The 24,516-nt window shown below is 45.5% G+C and overlaps 1 protein-coding gene across 1 annotated transcript in view; it reads right to left on the reverse strand.

Moving 5' to 3' along the window:
- The window catches only part of LOC147421071 (uncharacterized), a 108,367-nt gene extending 93,193 nt beyond the window's left edge, over positions 1-15,174 (reverse strand). Inside the window, exons 1-4 of the mRNA XM_086504359.1 lie at positions 14,886-15,174; positions 8,701-9,366; positions 8,195-8,407; positions 7,776-8,014 (exon numbers count right to left, since the gene is read on the reverse strand). Of these exons, the coding sequence (XP_086360485.1) occupies positions 7,776-8,014; positions 8,195-8,407; positions 8,701-9,366; positions 14,886-15,057 (1,290 nt within the window). The 5' untranslated portion in view covers positions 15,058-15,174. The remainder of the gene's footprint in view (positions 1-7,775; positions 8,015-8,194; positions 8,408-8,700; positions 9,367-14,885) is intronic.
- Positions 15,175-24,516: the final 9,342 nt, after the last annotated feature.

Here is a 24,516-nt window from a genome sequence, read left to right on the forward strand (position 1 = left end):
CCGGATAGCATGAGTGAGGGCCTAATTTACCTCATTCCAAAGGAGGGTGGCTCCTTGGATGAGATTCGACAGTGGCGCCCCATCACCATCCTCAACTCAGCCTACAAAATTCTTGCCAAGGCTCTGAGTTTGAGGATTCAGCCACTTTTGGAGAGCCTTATACATGGGACTCAGACAGGTTTTGTCAAGGAACGCAGTATCCTTGACAACATCTTCACTTTCTGGGAGGCTTCTGCCCTGGCACGTCTCCGCGGGGAGGACCTTGTGATTCTTCTTCTCGATTTTGAGAAGGCATACGACAGAGTTGACTGGGACTTTCTAGAGGGCACGCTTCGCAGGATGGGCTTTTCAGATGCTTGGATCATAGGGGTGTCGGCTTTGTACAGACAGGCTCACAGTCAGGTGCTTTTGGCAGGAGGTAGAGGTGAGCGCTTCATGCTCACACGATCGGTCAGACAGGGTTGTCCTCTTGCCCCCTTTCTCTTTCTGTTCTATGCGGAGGCGATGAGCAGATTTTTGGTGTCACAGCAGGTTGGTTTGAGGGGCTTAGCACTCCCGATACGGGGAGATGAGCTTCTGGACGCTGAGTTTGCCGAAGACTCAGCCTTGTACTTAGAGGGCCAGGAGGCCAATTTACACAGGTGTGGGCAAGCTCTTGAGACCTTCTGCTGTGCATCGGGCGCATTGATCAACTGGAGAAAGACAGTGGCTTTCTCGGTTGGCAGTGCTCCTGTGTCAGAGTGGATGCCAGGAGAGGGTTTCATGTGGATTCCCCCAGGGACTGCAGTTCGATACTTGGGTTGTCAGGTTGGTTTGGATTTGTCCCCCGAGCAGCAAATTGCTCCTCTTCTTCTGTCCATCAGGAGAAAGCTGTTCCACTGGAGCTCAGCACGACTTTCGCTGGCTGGTAGAGTAGTAGTTGCCAACCAGGTGTTTTTGGCAACTATGTGGTACATCACTTCTTGCTAGATATTCTCGAGTTCTTGTATCAGCCAGGTAGAGGCTGATCAGGAACTTCTTTTGGTCAAGTCGCGACACTCAGGTTGCCCGAGCCAAGGTGCCTTGGTCGGTCATCACACTTCCTTGTTCTCAGGGAGGGCTTGGGATCATTGATCCAGCACAGCAGAGCAGAGCCCTTCTTGGGAAGTTCGTCGTCAGAGGACTTCTTCCAGGCGAGGAGCCCTGGAAAGAGTTCTTGCTGCAGAGGCTTCGTGCCAGGGTGCCTCAGTCAGGAGGCCCTTGGCAACCTTCGACCAGATGGATCTTTACAGAGTTGCGCCGAGTTGGTTTGAGCAGGAGACTGGAGGACCGATTCGTTGTGAGTTTGCTTCGCTCTTGGGAGCTCTTACGGCGTGGCCTAGAGCAGAGACAACCGACATGCACGGAGGAGCGCCTACGACAGCCCCTCATCTGGAACCCCATGGTTAGCACTCAGAGAGGCCACCTGGTTGGGAGTAGGCCTCATGTTTCATGGGGTCCCATGGCAGCAGGTCCAGCGCGCTCTCTAGGTGACTGGCTAGAGTTCACAGGTTTGTCAAAGGAGGTGCAGGGTGTCCAGCTACAGGGCATGAGAGGGGTTCAGAGCATGTATCAGGACATCTCAGAGTCAGTTCCAACTGAGTGGCTCACGCCTCTCGAGCCTGTAGCACCCCGATGGATGGGAGCCTTCACACGACTTGAGGTTCTCATCTCAGTCAGGGCTTGTTCAGAGACTGTCCCAGCCTTGTTCTTTGAGCTTCAGGGTGGGGGACGATTACAACGAGTTACAGTAGAGGCCCCGCAGGTAGCAGAGTGCTGTTTCCAGAGGATCCGAGTTGTGGGCATCTGTAGGAGGACTTGCGTCATAGACCCTGACCCAGCAGCTCTCGAGGCAGGACACTGGAGGCTATGGGCTTGGGAGTGTTGTCCACTGGCACGAGTACAGTGGGATCCTGGTGAGTGGCTATGGAGGGACCCCTTCTCTTCTGCAGACCGCCCAGGAGTCCCTTTCTTTCAGTACACTGTTCAGCTTGGACGTCATACACTTGCAGCGCAGAGAGAGACCCGCCCCGCTGCAGCACGTCATTGGCAGGGGGAGGGTCTCACAGTTGAGTTCTTGGCAGCTTTTTGGCAGAGGCTGTGGAACTCCAGACAGCCGAGGCGCGTCACTTTGTTCCAGTGGTTGGTTGCACACAGAGCCACAGCAGTAGGGATCTGGCTTGTGCATAGTGGTCTCTCGGCCGCATGTACAGCCTGTGACCAGTTGGTGGAGAGTCAGCGACACTGTCTTTGGGACTGTCCTTCGGCCCAGCAGGTGTGGCTACGAGTTCTTCGGCTGATGCCTGCCCTCTCCGCGGCTCGACAATACACTTGGGGGGCAGCGGCTTGGTCCACCCTCACGGGCCCGGCACTACAGTTTGAGCTATCTTCCACCAGCAGGATGATAGTGATAAGGGGGGGCGACCTGCACTCCAGCCTGCTACAGACCTTACTCCACAGGAGTGGTGCAGTGAGAGAGAGGAGTGCTGGGAGCTCATCAGCGGCCTAGCTCTTTGGTTCATCTGGCGGGCCCGTTGTTTCCGCATCTTTGAGGCTCGCCCTGTGCCACCAGCAGAGACTGTTCGTGACTTTTGGCTAGAGCTGATCCATACTCTCAGAGGACAGCTTGAGGGACTACAGGGCAGCTCCGACCGCATGCGGGAGCGCCGCGAGGCTTTCCTTCAACTCTGGCGCCCTGGGCCTTTCTACACCATGGTCCAGGGGGTGCTCAGATGGCACTACTGTCCACCTGTGTGGCTCTTCCCTCCTCCCATTTCTTGATTTAGCCCCATTGTATATATGCTGTTTTTTCATTGGGAGAGTCTCCCCATCATGCTTGTTGTAGCCCTCTCTTGCAGAGGTGGATGTAGCCCTATGGGCAGTTTTCATTAACTAATAGAAGGATCTTTTTCTTGGAAAAAAAAATTATGCAGCAAAAGGCAGATGCAACCACCCTGCGAGATGAAGCCAAAGAACAAGAACAAGGCCGTTCCAAAATGGCCAAAGGAAAAGGCACCTTGTGCAAGAGGGCAAAAGTACAAAAAGATTTGACTGCGCAGCTAGCAACACTACCCTTCTCTGAATCATAGGTCAAAATCTCTGATGTCAATACTGAAACACCAAGAGTGGGCATGACTACTTCTGTGGCCATCTCTACTTTCACACCACCTCTTGTGAGTAGTGTTGCAGGCACCAAAACACAACCTCCAGTTGTGTCGGCAGCACCACGTACTACTCTTAGTACAGGGGCACAGAGGGATACTGCAGGGGCATCTAGCTCTGGGACACCTACATCTGGGCAACTTGACATGTTTGCCAATTTTGCGCCTCAAGCCGACAGACTTTTAGATGCGGACAGAAGAGCCATTTCGATGATTATGATGCAGCCATCTCATTGCAAGGTACCAACGGTCTGCATCGCGCTGTCTATGACAGTATGCAAAGGGAAGTGCGCAGCCACCTTCAACGATCGATGGATAGGGACATGTTAATTGCTCAGGCTCAATATTTCTCACTCAACAGGTAGTGGACCTCAAACATATTGTCCGCACTCAACAAATACACTTAAAAGAGGCAAATGATATGGCCGCAGTTCAGGACCTCTCTCCTGTGGTACATACAATGTTTCCCTCATGTGTCAAATACCAAGCTGTAGCCATTTCACAAATAGCTGCAGATATAGCTACAACTCCGGTTTCTACGCAAGTTCCTACTATGGCACGACAGATACAGACGGATGTTTCCAAAGCCCATTCAGGGGATTCTCAAGCAACTGAGAAAACAAATCCTACCACTATGGAGTCTAAGCCAGCAGGATTGGCTTCATCACAGTTTCATGGACCCTCTATGGCCTCCCCCTCCCAGTCCACCTCTTTCCCTCAGCACTTCTACAGCTTCCCTGGATTCCAACCACCCGTTCCACCATCTCAGCCTACTCGGTCTTTTCCTAGGTTTCCACCTGTCCCACCTTCTCAGCCTTCTTAGCCTACTCAGTCTTTTCTTGGGTTTTCACCTGCTCCACCTACTCACCCTACTCAGTCTGCTGTTGCTCATGGGGTGGCCACTCCATATCCAATGTACCCTCGTCATGGACACTACCCCCCACGATACACATGGCCTCCATCTCCTTACCCACCTTTCTACCAGCCTCTTCCTCCTCCATCATCCGACCACCAACAGTAGATATCACCTTTTGGAGTTTTACCAGTAGTAGACCTGGTTGCCGATCTTTCAATTCTTCAGTTCCGCTCTCCGGGATGGGAAGCAGTCTTGTGGCGGGCAACTTGTAGCAGACTACAATGTCACTTTCACAGGACAGTTAATACAGTTCGGACTTTACAGTTGGTCTTTGGTCCGGTCAGTTCACACTAGATGGACTCGCTGGGCAGTGACACATGATAGGGATACGGTGATTTAGTGAATATCATGGCCTGGTCACCACCGCCACCCAATGGAGATAGACTTAGGTGCTGTCATTTATGAGCCGTTGGTGGCTCTTTATGGTTGTATATATGAGTAGTAGCGGTTTGGTCAAGATTATCTTTTACGTTGTCGTCTAGAGTGAGTCTATACATAGAGCACGTCTTCACCATCCCAGCACATCTGAGCCTCGACACCCCCATTGTACCTGTGAGTTCTGGGCTGGAGCTGAGTGTGCTGCCACGCCAAAGTCTGTATCAGTTCTTTGAGATAGTCGAGTCATATGTTCTGGTCTGCTGTTGTGTCTTTGTGAGCTCAGTTGATGTCTATTGTTTCCTTTCTTTTCAGTCTGTTTGAGTGAGATTGTCACGCACATTGCACTGAGGACCACCCACTGTAGAGAGCATGACACATTATCCGTACTACCCCTCCCAGTACTCTAAGAAGAAACTGGGAGTCAAACCATCTTCCCCTAGGCAACTACCCCTGGGAAGTGCCCTGAGGACCTCTCGTAGCTCCTCGGGCGCTGGAGTGGGTGCTCAAGCCTTTGACGCATCTTCTCAGTGACTAAACAAGGTGTTTGTGTCCACACGTGTAAGATTTTAGCTACAGCTATAGATATATGAAAATGATTTTTGTGCACACATAATGAATAAATGAGTTTATGAATTTATTGGTACCAATTATGACCAGGTAAATTTTTCGGTGCAATGCGCCATCTAGAAATTTATCCATGTCCGGATAGTATGATAAGTAGAACAGGAGTCGGACGCAGTGCTGCAGAACAAGCACATGAATAAGATGGTGTCCCCAGTTCGCTCAAAAAAGATATAACTTAATAGTTTTTGCGGTGGCCGCCCGAGAAGTAGTCGGCCGGACATAGTGGAAATATGAGATAGGCGCGATCTCACCAAGGACCATAGGATCTCCACCCTTGAATATTGACACAATAATGTTGTTACTCCAGCTCTCATGAAAGCCTAAATAGAGTGTTCGGGAGGGATTTCTACATGGATAGAATAGTAAGGGCAAGAGTCAAACCTTGCTAAACAGTGCGAGCTAAGTTTTTTTGAAGATGCTAGAGTTCCTTGAGATAGTAACAATCCTTATCCTCATGCCCACCTTTCTCATAGAATTGGCAATATGCTCTCTAACAACATTCATGAGGTGGGTGGTACCCAGTGTTTTTGCATGTACTGCACCAAACCTGTGTCCTGGTCTCTTGTTCCGCTTCCACTTCTTCTAGTTTCTTATTCCACTACTTCTTGTTTAGGGGACTTCTCTTGTCGGCGAGAGATAGATCTTCTACTAAAGAGGGCGCTGCAACTTGAGTGCCTCTAGCTCCCTGCATAAAAAAACCAAAGACTCAGATGCACTTTCCAAAAGAATTGAAGACGACCTGTAACAAACTTGGTCACCCCAAATCTAGAATCTAACATGACACACGAGAGAGAATAATTTTAAAATACTTCACAGTTAATTCACAGTTCAATTTGAGTTGACACCGCTCGGCGTAGTTCCGTGCCTAGAGAGATTGGCCCCAAAGACTGGCACCCCTTTCGGTATTTCTTTTTGTATTAATGCTTGAGCAAAGTACAGTTGCCCTTGGGACTCCTCTGCAATCGTGACTTCTGGACTGACTCGAGACACCATCTTATTCATGTGCTTGTTTTGATATATTCTGCACTCCATCCGGCTATTGTTCTACTTACTATCCGATCACGGATAAACATCCACCTGGCACATTGCACCGGAAAATTTACCCGTTCTTATTAATTAAAACAGTTTGGATGAGGACTCCTCGTCCTCTGAGAGTTCAGATTCTGATGAGTCCATGTACAAGACAAAGAAATATCTGTACTGAGAAAATCAATATGACTATCTTGAAGATAAAGGCAAGAAAGGCCAAGGATTTTAAGGAAGGTGGGCAGGTGCTAAAGTTTGATACATTCTCAGGCTTCATGGATACCCACAGAGCTCCTAGCTTTTATCAACATCACCTTTTCGGGAGGGCGTTACTCAGAGCACTCCAAGGTACGAAGAGCAACATCATATCTTAAAGGGAATGCCCAGACATGGTGGTCTACCCTACTGTTACACAAGGAAGCATCAACCAAGTGGTTGTAGTTAAAACGAGTTTCACTTCTTCATGGCTCACATAGGAATATGAATAGGATATGATCGCCGCTTGGAATCAAGGATGACAAATTGGATACCTATTTTCAAAGATTCTGGGATATTTTTCTACTTGTTTCTTCCTTTAAAAAGATAACCTTCAGCAACAAGTTGAGCGGTTTTGGTGTGGACTTCCCAAAGAGATACGGAATCACGAAGCCTGAGTCCATGCAACGGTTCATGGGACGTGCCAAACAAGGTGTTGGTATGCATGTTAGCACACTCACCACCCTACAGACAAGCTTGTGCGGTCAAAACCGGACAAGAATCGTCTAACGGTAACAAGAAGAAGGGGAAGCAACAGAAAAAAAAACCATTGGGCCCTAGATCGTCAACCGAGCAGCGCGCTGAGTACTTCAAAGAGGGCAAATGTTATGGATGTGGGGAACAGAGGCGTGTTCTTGCCAAGTGCCCTAACAAAGCGTTACTAGAAAACTAGCCTGCCCAAATGAACACTTCAAGTTTGGCTAGCTATGCCACCAACTTAAGTGAGCAAGGTGGAGTGAGACCTCTGTTCAAGACCCATCGGACGTGCCAAAAATGAGAGAGACCAAAGCATAAAAACTATGTTGTTCTCCCGAAAATGGGTGCTTCTCAATGCAATATACACAAAAACCTTTCTCCTTGCTGCATCTCATTGCCACTCAGGATACAATGGCCTTTCTTTTCAGGCTTGGCACATTGTTTCTAATTGATGCATTGGATGGGCGTTGTGGTTGAAAGAGGCATAGGTTTCAAAGTACTCGAAAAACCTATTCTGCACCATTTCTTTGATTGTGAGGAGGCAATGGCTTGGGAAGAATTGCGCTCTAGTGAAGAAGCCTTGTACCACACGCTCTTCCACAAATAAATCGACAAAATTTACACAAAATCACCTCCTTGCTCATGTATCTTGCTCTTTCTATTACACACCTCCAATTAAACAAAAACTACCTTCCTTGTAGAAGCTCTCGAGTCCTATCCTCATCCTCTCTCAACAAACACTCACACTCTTAACATAGGCAAGCTCCCATGCTCAACCAGAAAAAGAAGAACATGCATTCATCCTCTTATTTACACAAAACTAAAGCCGACCTACACCTTCAACTCCAAAAGATAGGACATGTGTAATTAAACAAACTTTGGAAAACCAACATAACATGGAACTTAGGTTTAGTAACAACCTCTGAATCATTTGAGGAGCAAGACCTTGTGTCATTGAAATGTCTGATCTCCTTAGACTTATCTTTAGTTTTTCTATTATTTTCTACACTATTTACATCAAACTCGCTTACGACCTCTTCATTCATAGAAAAATCATTATGCTCAAGCAAGTGTTTGCCTTCACCAACTTCACAAGCATCCTCGGGTAAGCCCTCTTCAACAAAAGCCATCTCTTTTGCATCTCTTTTCTTGCCATAGTCTGCCAAATAACAGCAGACAAAGCCTTTCCTTACTTTAGAGTTCAAAAGCAGTTCTGTTATTGACTATGAACTCTTAAGAAATGTATTGAGAACAATTTTCGTGAGGAGCTTGTTCTTTTTTTTTTTACATATGTGAGAGTGAAGTGAAAAACTTTTAGAAACCAGATTTTTGCAAAGACCTTGAACTTCAAAAGACGCTAGCAAATCAGAATTTTGGTACAAATAGTCCTCTTCTTGTGATGATAGCATATTCATATCTCTCTTGAAACTTCCATGATTCCAAAGCATACTTTGTCTATTGTTTTCAATCATAGTTGCAAATATATTTTTACAATCAGAAGCAGCAAGATCATAATGTTGCTGATATGGATGTTCAGCACCTTGGCACCCTCCTGCAGACATAGGGGGGTCTAAGTTTTGCACATTATTAGAAGAACATGAAACTCTAAAATGACAACTCGACACAGAAATGTTCCTGATATCCTTAAACAACACTTGCAGTGTTCTACATAGACATATGTTCACTATAGCATACACAGTCAAGGAACTACTCTCGTGCAAATAATCGGAGATTGCACTAAAAAATACACAATCACATACTACACTTGTGCCAATGTCTGAAGACTGGATATACGATAACCAATTAGTCCTTTTTTCAAGCATTGAGACAACCCAGTCTACTTACCATAAGGACAACCCGAATTCTGTGAAGCCTGAACATATTGCTCCGCTCCACCTTTCTTCAAATCAGTGGTACGTTCAAAAGATGTTCCAGTTATTAAACTTGCTAGGCTCTTTGTTTTCGCAGTTAGGTTTTGCAGGCATGACTCAGAGATGTTGTGTTCTGCCTGTTCCAGCAGCACTCGGTCATCTGAACATATCATTTCCCTACTAGGACTTGCTCTCAGGTTTCCTTGCACCAAAGCTTGTTGCTCAAAGATATTACTCGATTCAGACACAGAGTTGAACTCAAAGTTGCTACTGTTTTGAGATGTGGATCTGCTGTCAACATCGCACATGCGTGCTTTCCAAAATAGTCTGTTTTCAGTACTTTTCCTGGGTGGCTCTGCATCCTCCCCATCCGAAGAGTCACTTGTATAGATAACTCGATCACGAAGCGGTAACATACTTAAAGCTCCAATTTCATCCTCTACTGATGTGTTGTAGTTGTGGTAGTTTTCAGCATCATGAGCATTATCTATAGTGCCAATATCTACATTTCCCTCTCTATAACATGGGTTTTGATCATCAGCCCACAGCGGATTTCCGTACACTGACACAGTATTGGTACTTTCCAAGCTTGCTTCATCATTGTAATCATCATCATAGCAACAAGGAGATTGTTCGGCACCTACATCAAAACAAAATTTAAGTTTCAATTTCAATCTCCAAAAATGTCATGCAGACAAAGCCCCTATGATCGTTCTGAGTGTCTACAGAATGCAGACCTCTCTCACACAATTCGAAAGCAAGATAGAATGCATGCAAACCAAAGGACCATCAGGATTGGGGGTCTACCTAGTGCTTGGATGCAAGCCACAATGAAGGATGAGGAATACAAGACAGAGAGGGATATTATGGAAAGAGAAATTGACTAACATTAGTTTGATAACCTAACACGACATAAAAGTGTCCTTTCAAGGTTTTGGAAAAAAATCAAATACTCCTATCATATGTATGTGTTTGTAGACGTCTTACTTGCTAATATTCCAAAAAAGTACCCTTTGACCAACTTATCAGGTGGACCCATCATACCTTTCTATTCTTTTCTTGTGCCCTGTGACATGTTCATAGCCCCGCTGGTCTCCCCTGTCCGTTGGCACCTCAATCGTCGGAATTTTCAGATGAGCCATCAGTAGATTCCCTTGCTTCGTCGGAACCCTCTCATGAACTTTCATCCGATTCCCTTACTTCTCCGGAATCCTCTAATGAATTTTCACCCAGTTCCCTTGGTTCTTTCTCTTCAATTGTAGTGTGCAGGTCATCACTCCTAGCACCACACTGTACATAGAGAGGAAAGCAAGCACTCCATAGTTCTTAACCTGTGACATGTTCTCAATGAAGCATCCCCCCAGCATAAATCGAGCGCCCCCTCTTCAGCTCTTGACCTGTAATGCATCTATGAGCAAATAGATGCAAAACGGGAAGATTTTCATGGCTGCCAAAACCTACGTATCCTTGAAAACGCAGCAAAACAGCCCTGTAAACACGCATCTAATGCCTTCCAATGCTGAAAATGAGCTCCTCAATCCTAGTTAAAGTCATGGGAAGCTCAAAAATGGAGAGAAATGGCTGAAAATCAGAGTTATCAGCCTCCAAAACTGCTCCAAAGAGTCAGTTACGAGTTCTGTTCTTCCAGACTCCGTAAATTGGCCAAAAAGTGCCACTTGGCACTCATACATACAATTTCCCCACATTGGGCTTCCCGCTTAAAAATCTCTTAACTGGTGCATCAGTTGACTTTGTAGCAGAGTAACAAAATGTTTCCCTTGTCATTCTGAAGCTAATGACGCGGACAGATTTTATGGCCCAAAATAGCAGTTTCCTAAATTTTAGGAGATGCTTCCGTTGGACTCCCATTGGTCATCTGACCATCAATGCCCACTGGGACCACATCCAAAAATGCAATGTAGCCGAGCCGTCGGGTACTTTCCTTTGCTGACCCCACCTTGACATTGTACCTTTATTGAGTTCACTTCCTAGTATCCACCAACTTGCTAAGTGCGACAGGGAGACCTACATGATCTTGAACTGAGCCTAAACATCCTTTTACTTTACGAGTTCCAGTGTCGACCAACTTCCTGTCTATGGGTGAAACTACCGTTCACATTGGCCATACAATGTCCGACCATTTACAACTTCAATAAGAGGGTCTCTAAAATTAAACAAAAATCATTGAAAAGAAACCAATAACTAAGGTTAGTTGCCACGTCCTCGTGACATACCCTCCTCTTGAAATCGCAAACGTCCTCGATTGCATACCATAAATACATGCCACTGATGATCTTGTGTTGTTAGCACTCTTTTATCATCGCATGTATCCACAAGAAAGGTCGTAACACATAGATACAAATGACTTAATGAGACCTTCATACTTTTGTCATTTCCATCTATTACACTGAATTCATATGTACGTATGATGCGCTAGCTCTATCATTATCCCTCCTTTGCACACGTTGGGTTGGGGCATAAGTAGGCTATAACCCAAAGACCTCAAGGTAAAGCTGCTATACATTTGGTGACTCTGACAGTTTCATGCTCTTCCATCCACTTTCCATCCATAGGTGGATAGTTCTTGAACTTCACCACATAGCATCTTGCAACCTGTCCCTTAACTTTTTACCTGTGCAAGAGGCTCTTGCCTCTACAAACGAGCATAATTCCACAACACTGTAACGTACAACCCACGACCAAGTAAGCTCAAATTTCAAGATGATTTACCAATGCGTCAAAGAATCCAAGCAATCGCCTCAGAGAATCGGCAAGCAGCATGCCACTTGGCAGACCCACATCACTCCCGCAGCAGATCTAGTGGCCAATCTACCACCGTGAGACCTCTCCCTATCTCATCTTGGTTCATACTTGCAAACCCTAAAAACGCAACAGAAAATCAGCCCTAATTTGACCACTTTTTGGCAGGGCGAACGTGTGGAATTTCCTGTCTATCCAGTGAAGAGGAACCGTCTTCCATAATGCCCTTCCCTTTGTTGGCCATCGTGTGATCCCGCGTTCTTGTACTCTGTGTCTTTACTCAAAACAACAGAGGCTCACTTCTTGAGGAAAAAGTGATTGATGTCCCGGCAACGGAACCATGAAACAGGCCCGTAGGGCGGTAGGCTTTGGCTTTCACCCAAAATTCTTTACTTTACTTTAGACACACACACACACACACACACACACACACACAGAGAGAGAGAGAGTACTTTGCAAAGGGAACCTGCGACGGAAATTAACAATTAAGCACACACACGGCTCGGAAGCTAGAATGCTCCGAGCAAACGCCGACAACCTATAGGCCCCAAAATTGGAGCCCCTTCCGGTATTTCTTTATTCTTTGAGAGGGTAAATTACAAAGTAGAGTCCTAGGAATTCTTTACCTGCATCCAGCTAGATACCATCTGTTTTGGCCAAATTTCGGCAGCATAACAGCCCCAAAACCTGCGCGAAACCTACTCCCTTGCTGGAACTCACTTCCACTGGCATAAACCCTCTGATTCTTGCCCAAAAACAGTAAATTCAACACGCTGTATTTACTAGTTTTTGCCTTGTTTTCAGCCCTAAACAGTCCCTGAAATGTCGTCTAACAATGGAGCACGGTTTCCAAGGATTTTGGCATCATGGCGGCTGCAAAACAGTCCAAAAACAGCGCGTACACAGCGCTGATAATGCACCTGTTTGGTGAGGTTATGACCCTCACCGGTGCCTGTTTGGAGTAGCAATTAGCTACTCCTGTTCCTGCTCAAGGAGGCTCTTGCCTCAGCACAAAAGCATGAAACCACACAGTTGTACATCAGTCAAATGAAGAGCCCTCTTGTGGCGCATCACATAACTGCACTGCACGTAGGGAAGAGAGAGAGCAGTGTGTAGTGTGCAGGTCATCACTCCTAGCACCACATTGTACATAGAGAGGAAAGCAAGCACTCCATAGCTCTTAGTCTGTGATGACAGGTTCTCAATGAAGCATCCCCCCAGCATAAATCGAGCTTGACCTATAATGAATCTATCAACAAATAGATGCAAAAGGGGAAGATTTGCATAGCTGCCAAAACCTATGTATCGCTGAAAACGCAACAAAACAGCCTTGTAAATACGCATTTGATGCCTTCCAATGCTCCTTGGTCCTAGGTAAAGTCATGGGAAGCTCACAAATAGAGAGAAATGGCTGAAAATCAGAGTTATCATCCTCCAAAACTGCTCCAAAGAGTCAGTTATGAGTTCTGTTCTCCCAGACTTGGTAAATTGGCCAAAAAGTGCCACTTGGCACTCATACATGCAATGTCCCCGCATTGGGCTTCCCGCTTAAAAATCTTTTAACTAGTGCATTAGTTGACTTTGCAGCAAACTAATAAAATGTTCCCCTTGTCATTCTGAAGCTAATGATGCGAACAGATTTCATGGCCCAAAATAGCAGTTTCCTAAATTTTAGGAGATGCTTCCATTGGACTCTCATTGGTCATTTGACCATCAATGCCCACTGGGACCACATCCAAAAATGCAATGTAGCCGAGCCGTCAGGTACTTTCCTTTGGTGACTCCACCTTGACATTGTACCTTTATTGAGTTCACTTCCTAGTATCCACCAACTTGGTAAGTGCGACGGGGAGACCTAGATGATCTTGAACTGAGCCTAGACATCCTTTTACTTTACGAGTTCTAGTGCCGACCAACTTCCCGTCTGCGGGTGAAACTACCGTTCACATTGGCCATACAATGTCCGACCATTTGCAACTTCAAAAAGAGGGTCTGAAAAATTAAACAAAAACCATTGGAAAGAAACCAACAACTAAGGTTAGCAGTTGCACGTCCTCGTGCCTGGGGGGAGCGGAAGCATCTTATCTATGGTGCAGACCTTTCATTCAACAAGGCACTAGCAAGTTTACCTGTTGAGTGAACAATGCACACCATTGTCCCAATCGACAAAGCAAGCGATATGTTTGATTTGAGCAGCTACAAGAGGATCATGGTTGGCCATGTCTTGGCCAAACCTATGGAGCAATGCTAGAGCAAGAGCTTAGACTATATGTTGAGTGAGAGGCATAGTTACAAGGAAACTCCCTTCGGGGCCTATCGGATCGGAAACTCTGTTTCTAAAGCCCCTTGTTTCTCATTTCTTTTTTGTCGTCTCTTTAGGAAGTTTCAAAGATTTTATACATGATATACGTATAAAAAGACGTTTCTAAGCCATTCCAGTGAAATGAGCAAGCCGTTTCTCTCTTTAATGGCCTTGCCAGTCTCATTCCCGTTTCCCATTCTAGCGAGAGGGCCTAAGATCACGAGGACAAGCATGCTTCAAGAGCGCTTTCTCTACCATCGGCCATGTATTCACTTTGAGGTGTTTGATTGACCAGACGAGGGTGAGGAAGAGAAAGCTATACTATTGTTTTGTGGATTTCCGTTAAGCCTTTGATATAGTACCATGAGACATGCTTTTCAGCTGCATGCAATACTTGGGCATACCATCAGATATGACATGGGGCATTTTTGCATTATATGAGCACGTATATAGGAGAGTTCCATGCCTAGATGATATGATCCTCAACTATAATGTCAACCTCAAGAATAGTTGCCATATAAGATGACAGATGCGCACACACCAAGTAAAACATAGATTTTCTAATTGCTCTTGAGTGGAGCATTCACAAAGGCAAAGAAAACATGACGCATAGAAATCAAAGTGGAGGGATCCACAATGACGTCCCCTGCGAGTGAGCTTTCACATTCTCTAATGGACCCAACAAGCAAGCAAAGAAGGCATGACACATAGAAATCAGCGGAGGCTTTCCACCATCACATGCTTTCACCCCACTCGTAACTGTTCCATCGCTGGTGATTAAGCACAATGCTTTTGTTCAAAGGTGCAATTGATCGTCCTCTCTTGGAAAAGATCCTAGTGTTGAAGGGGGGCGGACTCGTAATTGTTCCATCGCTGGAGATTAAGCACAATGCTTTTTTTCAAAGGTGCAAGTGATCTTCCTCTCTTCGCTCTCACACTTGGAAAAGATCCTAGTGTTGGAGGGGGGCGGTGAGTAGCACCCTGCTCACCCGGTAGACTCCCAGCATTGGCCTCTCTCTCTCTCTCTCTCTCTCTCTCTCTCTCTCTGGGCGTGTGCATGCACACCTTATATGTATATACGTGAATGAGTCAGTTACCGTTTTCACGCAAGTCTTGGTTGTCTGCAAGCTGGCCAGGTTTGAATAAACGTGGGGGTCTCTGTGAGCTGCTTTTAGAGGAAAAGCTATTCATTTTAGCTGAAAAGAGCGTCCTGGTAGGACGGGAATGAGCCTGCGCAAGTGCGCGTTGCTGCGACGAGTGATGGGTCATGGCACCTGGGAACCTGCAAAACAAGCTTACGAGAGAGAGAGAGAGAGAGAGAGAGAGAGAGAGAGAGAAGCCTGTGTGGAGGAGCGCCGTGCGTGCCTGTTTCTTGATGAGAAGCGAGCTGGCCAAATGTATGCTTCAAAAATTACCAAAATACCCCTCACGTATCAAATCAAAATACCCTTGTACCATCTTTTCTTTTTTTTTTTAACCATAAGGGGCGCCAGCAGATTTATATTAAAGCAAAGTTACAAAGGGCTACCACTTGGGGTATAGTTAGCTTTCTGTCAGTAGATACAAAACTTGGGGTGATCAAAATTACATTCTTAGTTAGGGGTTCTATTCAGTCAGGGCAAGCAGGAACTCCTGGAGGTGGGCGACAAGTCGAATATCGTTACTGTGTAGCCTCCTTAATCTATCCCCATTCGTTCGGCATTCATCCAACATTCTCTGTAGATGTGTGTATGATCCATCAAGCAAGACCTCCTGCTGCTTGTTTATGTTTGCGATGTTGTAGAAACCCATGCAGTCCGTGAGTACCTTGAAATTAGCTTCGTAAATCCGGCATTGCTCCAGCGAGAGTTGATTTACTTGTATAGAAAATTGAGAAAACAACTTTCTCAGACTTTTAGTCTGGTAAGATATGTTAAACAACCTGTCATTTCGGTCAGACCAGATAATCCAGAAAAATTCCCCTCTTACTCTATTCCAGACCACTGAAAATAAAGAAACTGAGTCTCTAAGCAATAATTGTTTCCAACTTAAAGTGCATCCTAGCCCAGTGTTCAACGAGGACAGGATTTCTACACTTTTGGGGCTGTTCATAAAGAGGTGAGGGATGTCCTCCTCGGCTCTATTGCATCTCTGACAGAGCCCAGAGCCTAGCCCGGCAAGCCTCATCCTGTGTCCCGTCCATACCGCCTTATGGAGGATTAACCAGAGCAAGACTGAGTGTTTGGCTGAGATGCCTATGTTCTAAATTGACTGGAATTTGAAGGCCCATTGTCGACGGTCCAGTGAGGTCCTCCACTTTCTGTTGAGGGAAACGTGTAGTTGTTCTGTGAGGTTAGGGGCTAGGGTGGGGGGGTTAGACAGAGCGCTGTCAGTACAGAGCCTTGAGGGATGGGTCAAGATCACTCGAGAGAGTCCACTCCAGCTCCTTCGGGAAGAGGGATTTCTTGTTAGTTATCAGAGATAGCTCCCAGGGTTGCAGGTTATATCGACTTGTGAGCTCTGTTTGGGAGAGCCACATGTGCTCCAATCTGAGCCACGAGTTTCTCCAAGTTGTAATGCCCTTGTTGTGAATACGCTTAGCTGTTCTGCTCTGAGCCTGGTTGAGAGGGGGAATCGGAGACAACGACCACCAAATTGATTTGTGTGCTCTTAGGTGAATGCTATACTTGGAGTCCCAGTTGACTCTAAGGTGGTTTCTGTATCTGTTCCACGCTCCCCACAAGGATTTAAGGAGGAGGGAGTCATTGGGTGCTATCTCGGCAGGTCCAAAGAAGACTGTGAGCCATGGGAGGGGTTGTAGGCCATTGCTCCCTTTGGCTTTGAATTTGCTGATGTTCCAAAATAGCAATGAAGCCCACTCCTCGTCGGGTTTGTTCAGGGCTCTGAGGACGAGTTTGACTGCTAGTTTGTATGCCCATCTACTGAAGTTAGTGAGACCGAGTCCACCTTGTTCCTACTCTATATTACAGAGAAGAAGGTGGACTCACCTTGCACCATCTTTTCTACTCTAAAATACAGAGAAGAAGATTCAGGGCTGCCACGTGGTCAAAGAAAAATGAAGCGGACCTAGCACAACCTGAGGGACGTCGGGAGGGTGCCGAGGTTGCTTCCTAGGAAGCGAACAAGCGGCCATGGCTTGGAGGAAGTGGGGGAGTGGGGACATGAGTGCTTGCTAGAGAGAGAGAGAGAGAGAGAGAGAGAGAGAGAGAGAGAGAGAGAGAGAGAGAGAGAGAGAGAGAGAGAGAGAGAGAGATTCCTGCTATGGTGAGCTGCAAATGACAGGCAGTTGAGTGCATGGTCCAAGAGAGAGAGTGGGGACAGGAGAGACGGAGAGAGAGAGAGAGTTCATTGCTGCTGGCGAGCTGTTGATCAGAGAGCTCGTGGGACCTGTATGAGTTGATGTTGAGTCGAGTTGTTGTACGAGTTTCCTGCTAAGTTGAGTTGTTGAGTTGAGCTATTGTACGAGATGCCTTAGGCCTATTGACATACAATGCCTGGTATTTACACCACCCCCTCCCCCTCTCTCTCTTTGCAAAGCTGGGCTCCTGGTGACGTATGTCTACACCTGCATGAGGGAGTTTTTCTTGATGGGAGACGCATGTCTGCATAATTGCTCACAATGACGTATGTTTGATGCATGTAGGGGTTTTGCTTGATGGAGATTTGGTCTGTGGGCTTGCCATCACATTTCGTGCGCAGAAATGGGCGGAGAAGTACCGTGAACAACAACAAATCGAGAAAGGAGTTAAGTATGACAAGCACGTAGAAGCACAAGATTTCTATTTTTGTCAGAACCAACATCGGAGAGGGGAGGGTTTTGGTGGAGGCCGCAGTGGACCATGGTACCGAGGAAGCTTGGAAAGGCCAAGATGCCACTGATGGCTTAATCATACATGTCCATGCGGTTGGCTTTGGAGTACTACATATCCTTGAACTCGAAATCTTCAGGATGATGGCTCTCGGTGAAGAAGGTTTTGGAGAAGATCGATGAAGAGATGGACGCCTTCGAGGAGGAGGAGGCAGCTGATGAGGAGGACGTCGAGGATGTGAAGGCTATAGGCGAAGCGGTCAAGAAGGATGACGGTGGCCCCATGTGAGAGCTCTTGGGGTATAAAGCCCAATGTGGTCGCCCAGGTAAGTGGGCGGGCCGCCAGGTATGTACACATATTCTTTTGTAAAAACCTAATAAGAACTCACTATGCTCTGCACATTACAGTAGAGCGAGTTCACCATATTGTCGTGCTCTTCTTCTCGCACTCTCTCTCGCGTCACACTTCCACTCGTACTCCTTCAACTGGTATCAGAGCTCAGATCGAGGCTCGGGGCAGCATTTGCAGGTAGCCAGAGTCACCTGCTTAGATTGGAGTGAGATTCGACAGGCGAAGACACGGCCCCAAAACTTGTGGGGAAGCTCGAAGGGCTTGGTGTTCTCAGAATTTCATTCTGAGGTCATCTCGGCCACCGTTCGGCTTCGACAAAGTTCTGCGCAGGCCATTTTCGACTACGTGGTCTCGGTGGGTGCAGATCCGACTCTGCAAATTTGGGGTTTCAGCCTACGACTGCAGGTGCTGAGGATATCGGCACACCCAGAGTGCTGATTTGTGGCTGTCTACACATCGAAGGACGGCTCACAGTTCTTGGAGGCGTGTCACATACGACACGTACGCATCTACACACAGACTATAGGCGACATCCACTAGTTCATCACGTAGCTTGTGTTTGCCGCTTGATATTCCAGATTTCATCCTGACATTGCAGGTACTTCCAGATGGGATGTATTGTCAGAGATGATGTATGTATGTTGAGGGTTTGCTGGCTGTGAGTCACGCAGCAAACAACCGCCGCAGCGGTTACAGCATATAGTGGGAAATTTATGGATGTATGACTTTGTGGGAAGTCTATGTACTGTCAGATTTACTGCAGCCTTTGTTCAAGGTCAAGTGAGGTTTTATTGAGCTGGGGGATTCTCGAATGTTGAGATCCTTTCGGTGATACAGGTCTTGGAGTGTAATGGAATTAGCCTATTCAACTTGAGAATAGCGGAAATTAATGAGAATACTTTCGAGAAATAACTTTGTGAGCATAGCGGGTAGACATAATTGAAGATAGCAACATAATCATAGCAATTAGTTAACTTGGCATGAACAATACTTTTGCAAGAGAGAGAATTTAGAGAACATGACAACAGTTGAGGACCGGATTTATGTGGAGCCGGTCCCCCCTCTAATAGGCATTTGTATTATGATTTCTCCCATTAAGAGAGACTTGTTACAATACATTCTTTGTGTTCCTTGTGACCTAGGTGATGCAATGAAGATGGAAAGCTTCATGCATCACAATCATAGCATAACATGAACTTGAAGAAAGCTTTAATTGTCCCAAGCCTCAGTCCCAAGACCTCAAACACCTTCGAAGGTGGAGAGAGCTAGCAGGGAATGAGGGTAGGGAAGAGGAAGAAGAAACATTTCATAGGAGAAAGAACTAGTTCCTCACTTATCATACTCTTGTTGCTAGCATACATAATAGCATAGTAATGAAGAAGAAGGAGATGACAAGCTCAAGCATTGAAGCATGGCTCTTGGTTGGATTTGCACTCCATAGCCAAGAGTGTTGGTGTAGGCTCTCAACCTCTACTTGCTTGGAGAGGGAGCTCTTGCACTTTGCATAGCACACCATGAGAGTGATTGTGAGTGTGTGTGGGTGAGTATACCCCTCAAGCAAGCCCCTAGCTAGCTTGGGTCGACCCCCCCTTGTAGCTCATGCTTGAAGCTCATTGGACCCTCCCAGGCCTAGCCAATCATGAGCAGGAGGCATTACAAGCAGTAGGGGTAGCCTTGAGACAAGTGTCCCCCTTTTCTTTTTGAGAGAGAGGGCTAGATAAATGCTAAAACAATTAGATAATTCATGTAATTTATCATTGGACCCCTTTGAAGCTTAGCCAATAGGCTTCAAGCAACACATGAAGGTAACATGGGTAGGGGCCTGACATGTGTCCTTGCTGCCTCTTCAAGTTGGGGCTTCCCTTGTGTGTGTGAGTGGGTGTTCTCTCTCTAGCCCCTAGGAAAAGGGCTCGCCCCCCCTCTTGTAGGAATGCTTTTGACTTTAGGTGATCAAGCACCTTACTCATCAAGCATGACAAAGCACTTGAACTAGGGGGTGTTCCCACAAGCATCTCAGGCAAGCTTCTCAAGGCACCTCAAGTACCTTAATCATGCAGCAAGTCAAGCACCTCAAGCATGGAGCCAGTCAATCACCTCAAGCATCTTAATCAAGCACCTCAAGCATGACAAACACCTCAAGCACGACAAGCACCTCAAGCAGGACAAGCACCTCGAGCTTGGGCCGGGTTCCCACCTCAAGCTCAGCCCTAGCTTACCTAAGGTCAAAGGACTTTTACACACATTTATTGGAGGTCTTCAATGAAGCTAACCCTAAGGTCTTATGCTCCATTGGTTAGCCTTGCTCTTTGATAGACCATCTCCCTTTTGGGCCCCTTTACAATTGGCCCCGTGTTGAGATAGATCTATAAGCACATATCTATATCTTAACACTTGTTCCCGTTTATTCTCCCACATTAAGTGATCAATTTAATATGAGAAAATCATTTGGGTTGGTTAGATATTAGATTTTATGACATTACCTCTCTCTTGAAATCATAGTCGTCCTCGACTATGAGGTAGAAGAGATAAAGTCTTGGTCATTAGTCAATCGTACTTAGCGGGTAAAGGATCCCTTTTTACCCTACGACATCTTTCCAAGATGGATGACTAATCCATTTGGTGCTTGGGAGACATAACTGCCGCAAGCATGTCTGCTCTTTAGTCCATTTCATTCTCCCAAAGTAGAGTGACAAATTCTACTTGGTGTTTGAGAGACGTCGTCATCACAAACATGATTCTAAGCATGCATACTAGTTAAATTTGTGCACAATTAAAAAGAGGACTAGTCATATAAGACAAAAACATGAGCCATTTAAAAGAAATTTGTACATTTGCTTACTCTAATGTAGCATTGTAAGCATTGACAAGGTTCATACTATCCTTAAGTTGTACTCCTTGCATCCATTTAGCATCTTCAAAAGGATAATTTTTGAACTTAATAAGATACCATCGGATTATCTTACCATGTCGTAGTACCTTGTCTTCATGCCGAAGGACAGCTTCGGGTTGTAGCACCTCTTCTTGGTCTTCGACTTCGGGAGGGTCTTCAATAATTGGTTAAATTGGTGGCTCTCCTTTGTAGGGCTTAAGTAAGCTTACATGAAAGGCATTGTGTATAAGCCAATGGTTGGGCAACTTGAGTTGATAAGCCGTCTCATTGATAGGCTTCAAGATTTGGAAAGGACCATAGTATCTTTTTGCTAGTTTAGCATAATACTTTTGATGGCCCGTAGGATTTTTGCCCGTCGTTTGCCTTAATCGAGCCTTAGGAAACTTGAGTAAGACCCAATCATTTTCTTTGAACATTAAGGCTCTTCTGTGCTTATCAGCAGCAGCTTTTTGCCTTTGTTGAGAGATGGCTATAGCCTCCCTAATCTTTTGAAAAGATTCTTGTAGGTCACGGCTATACTCATCGGCGGCGAAGATCTTCCCATGTACTTTCAGTAGCAAGGGACTTTTAGGTCTTCCCTCTATGATCTCGAAAGGTGCTTTCCCCGTAGAAGTATGTACAGTATTATTGTATTCCCATGGATAGACTTGGGCAATCCAAAGATGAAATCCATGGATATACTCTCCCATGGTGAATTTGGAATAGGCAATGGCTGGAGTAATCCAGGTTGCTTCCCTCTATCATACTTGATCTTTTGGCATACTACACATTTTGAAACATACTCTTGTATGTCCACTTTCATGGTAGGCCAATAGAAATACGTCTCTACTCCTCGGAGAGTAGGTTGAATACCTCTATGCCCTGCATATGGAGGAGCATGGGATTCATACCTAACCTTCTCACGAAGGGAATGAGTAACACATAGACTATTGCCGTGGAGAAGATAACCATCCTCCAAGGTGAATGGTTCCTCTTTCTTCCCCAAAGCAAGGGCTGACATTATGTCTCTAAAGTCAGGGTCAGTAGCATACTCATCTATCATAGAGGATAGATCATTGTGAGTAGCTATAGACACCGCATTAACTTTTGGTCGTCGTGAAAGTGCATCGGCAACTTGATTGTGCTTACCAGCTATGTGAGCAATATGGAAATTAAATTGCGAAAGAAAATTTTCCCACCTCATTTGTTTGTCGGAAAGCTTGGTTTGCGTCATGAAATACTTGAGACTTTGGTGGTCGGTTCGTAGGATAAATGGAGTCCCCAATAGGTAGTGCTTCCATGTGTCTAGGGCATGTAGAACAGCTAAAAGCTCTTTCTCATAAATGCCCAAGACTCGTTCATCACCATTGAGCCTTCGGCTCTCATATGCTATGGCATGCCCTTCTTGAAGCAAAACTGCTCCAAGGCAATCACCACAAGCATCACATTGGACCTCAAATGGCTTTGAGAGATCCGGAAGCACGAGGACTGGTTGGGAAGTAAGCTTCTCTTTGAGTTTTTCAAAAGCATTTTTCTCCTTAGCAGTCCATACAAACTTAACATTCTTCTTAGTTAAGTCGTGTAGTGGTCCTGCTACTTGAGAGAATTTTGCTATGAAGCGTCTATAGTATGCACACATACCAATAAAGCTTCTTAGCTCATGTAGATTTCTTGGGTTAGGCCATGCTTTTATTACCTCTAACTTTGATGGATCCATTTGGATACCATCTTTAGAGATAATATGACCTAAGTATTGAATCTCTTGAAGGAAGAATTCGCTTTTCTTTTGGTTGAGATAAAGCTTGTTCTCCCTCAATGCTTGAAAAATCACTTGGAGATGCTGCTTATGTTCCTCCAAAGACTTGGAGTAGATGATGATATCATCAAAGAACACTCCAGTGAATTTTCGATATGGTCTAAAAATTTTCTCCATCAAACGATTGAACGTAGCTGGTGCATTAGTCAAGCCAAAAGGCATGACTAGATATTCATAAAGACCAAACGTTGTGCGAAACGCGGTCTTTAAGATATCTTCATCCACTATCCTTATTTGATGATAACCACTCTTAAGGTCAATCCTATTGAAGTAGGTAGAGCCTTGTAGCTTAACAAACAGATCTTCTACCCGAGGTACGGGAAATCTGTTTTTGATAGTGATATGGTTTAGTGCTCGATAGTCCACACACATACGGTATGTATCATCTTTCTTTTGCACTAAAAGGACTGGAGAACAAAAGGGAGAGGAACTAGGCCTCACCATCCCTTTGTCTACCAGCTCTTGTACTTGCCTCATGATCTCCTCTTGTTGAGCTTGTGAGACTCGATAAAGAGGCTTGTTAGGTGGTGAGCTTCCAGGAAGGAGCTCAATACGATGGTCATCATCCCCTCGTTTTGGAGGTAACTCCATAGGGATATCATCGATGAACACATCTTGGAATCCTTTTAGAAAATTAGACAAGTCTAACTCTTTTTGATTCCTATCATTTACATTTGATGAAACATTAGTATCTTTTGGAGACTCTTTCACAAAAATCATGTACGCAGAAACTGAGCTCTTCATTGACTTATCAAAAGAAAGAGGATTTACAAGTGGAATAGTGCGACCACGCTCACTAGCATCTATATACATGTTCTTTCCCCTGTAAGTGAAGTAAATTCTCCTTTCAAGGAACTTCATGTTGGCACCCATGCGATCAAACCATGGTGCCCCTAGGATAACATCCTGATGTTGGAGAGGAGAGATGAAGAAGTCTTCTTTGTCGACATAGCTTTGGACATGAAGCCTCAACTTCCCAATCAAGGGAGTAACGGAGGCTTGTTGTCCCTTGAAAGCTGCATCAGTGACTACTATATCTCCCATCTCAAAAGCTTGAATGCCCAACTTGGTGGCCAACTCTATTGATATGAAGTTAAAAGTAGAGCCAGGGTCAAACAAGATGAAGGCATCATGCTCTCTTACCTTTCCCCAAGCATAGGAGAGTGATGATCCTTTGCAATGAGCATCCTCTTTTGGAGCTTCGATGGTGGAAGCTCTAGGAGTCTCATTGCGAGTATTCTTCTTGGGGCAAGAACAATAGCCATGTCCTTGCTCTCCACACTTGAAACACTTATGGTCCTTGCGAAAAGCTTCAAGATCTTCAGGAGAGAGTTTGTTTTTACCTTTGTAAACTCCCTTCTCCTTGGACCGATTGTTGTTGTTGTTGTTGTTGTTGGAAGTGCCTTGGGAATTATTTTGAGCATTGGATTTCCCCTTTGCATCATTTTTATCTTTGTTTTCCATGGGCTTGACATTACGTCTAGCCCCTTGATGGAAATTGATGCGTGAAGCAACCATGGTGTGGTGGATTACTTCGGTAATAGTACCGGGCCGTTGAGAGTTGATGTATTCGGCCATCTCTTCAGGTTATCCCGCACAGAATTGCTGTCTTTGCTCGGCAAAGTCTATCTTTTGAAAGACAGTAGCTTTGAGATGTAAATCCCAAAACTTGTCTACATACTTGTTGATAGACTCATGAGAGAGAAGCTTCAAGCCGCGCCATTCGGTAAGAACTTTATCTTTAGTATCGCTTGGCAGAAATTGCTTCATGATGGAAACTCGTAGAGTTTTCCTTGTCTTTGGGGCTTCTCCATTGCCACGAAGGCTAGCCCACCATTGACGAGCTGATTTTTGGAAGTACATAGCTACATGACGTAGCTTGG

This window comes from Adiantum capillus-veneris, chromosome 28 (assembly GCF_014529385.1).
Source record: "Adiantum capillus-veneris isolate H3 chromosome 28, ASM1452938v2, whole genome shotgun sequence".
Classification (NCBI taxonomy): domain Eukaryota; kingdom Viridiplantae; phylum Streptophyta; class Polypodiopsida; order Polypodiales; family Pteridaceae; genus Adiantum; species Adiantum capillus-veneris.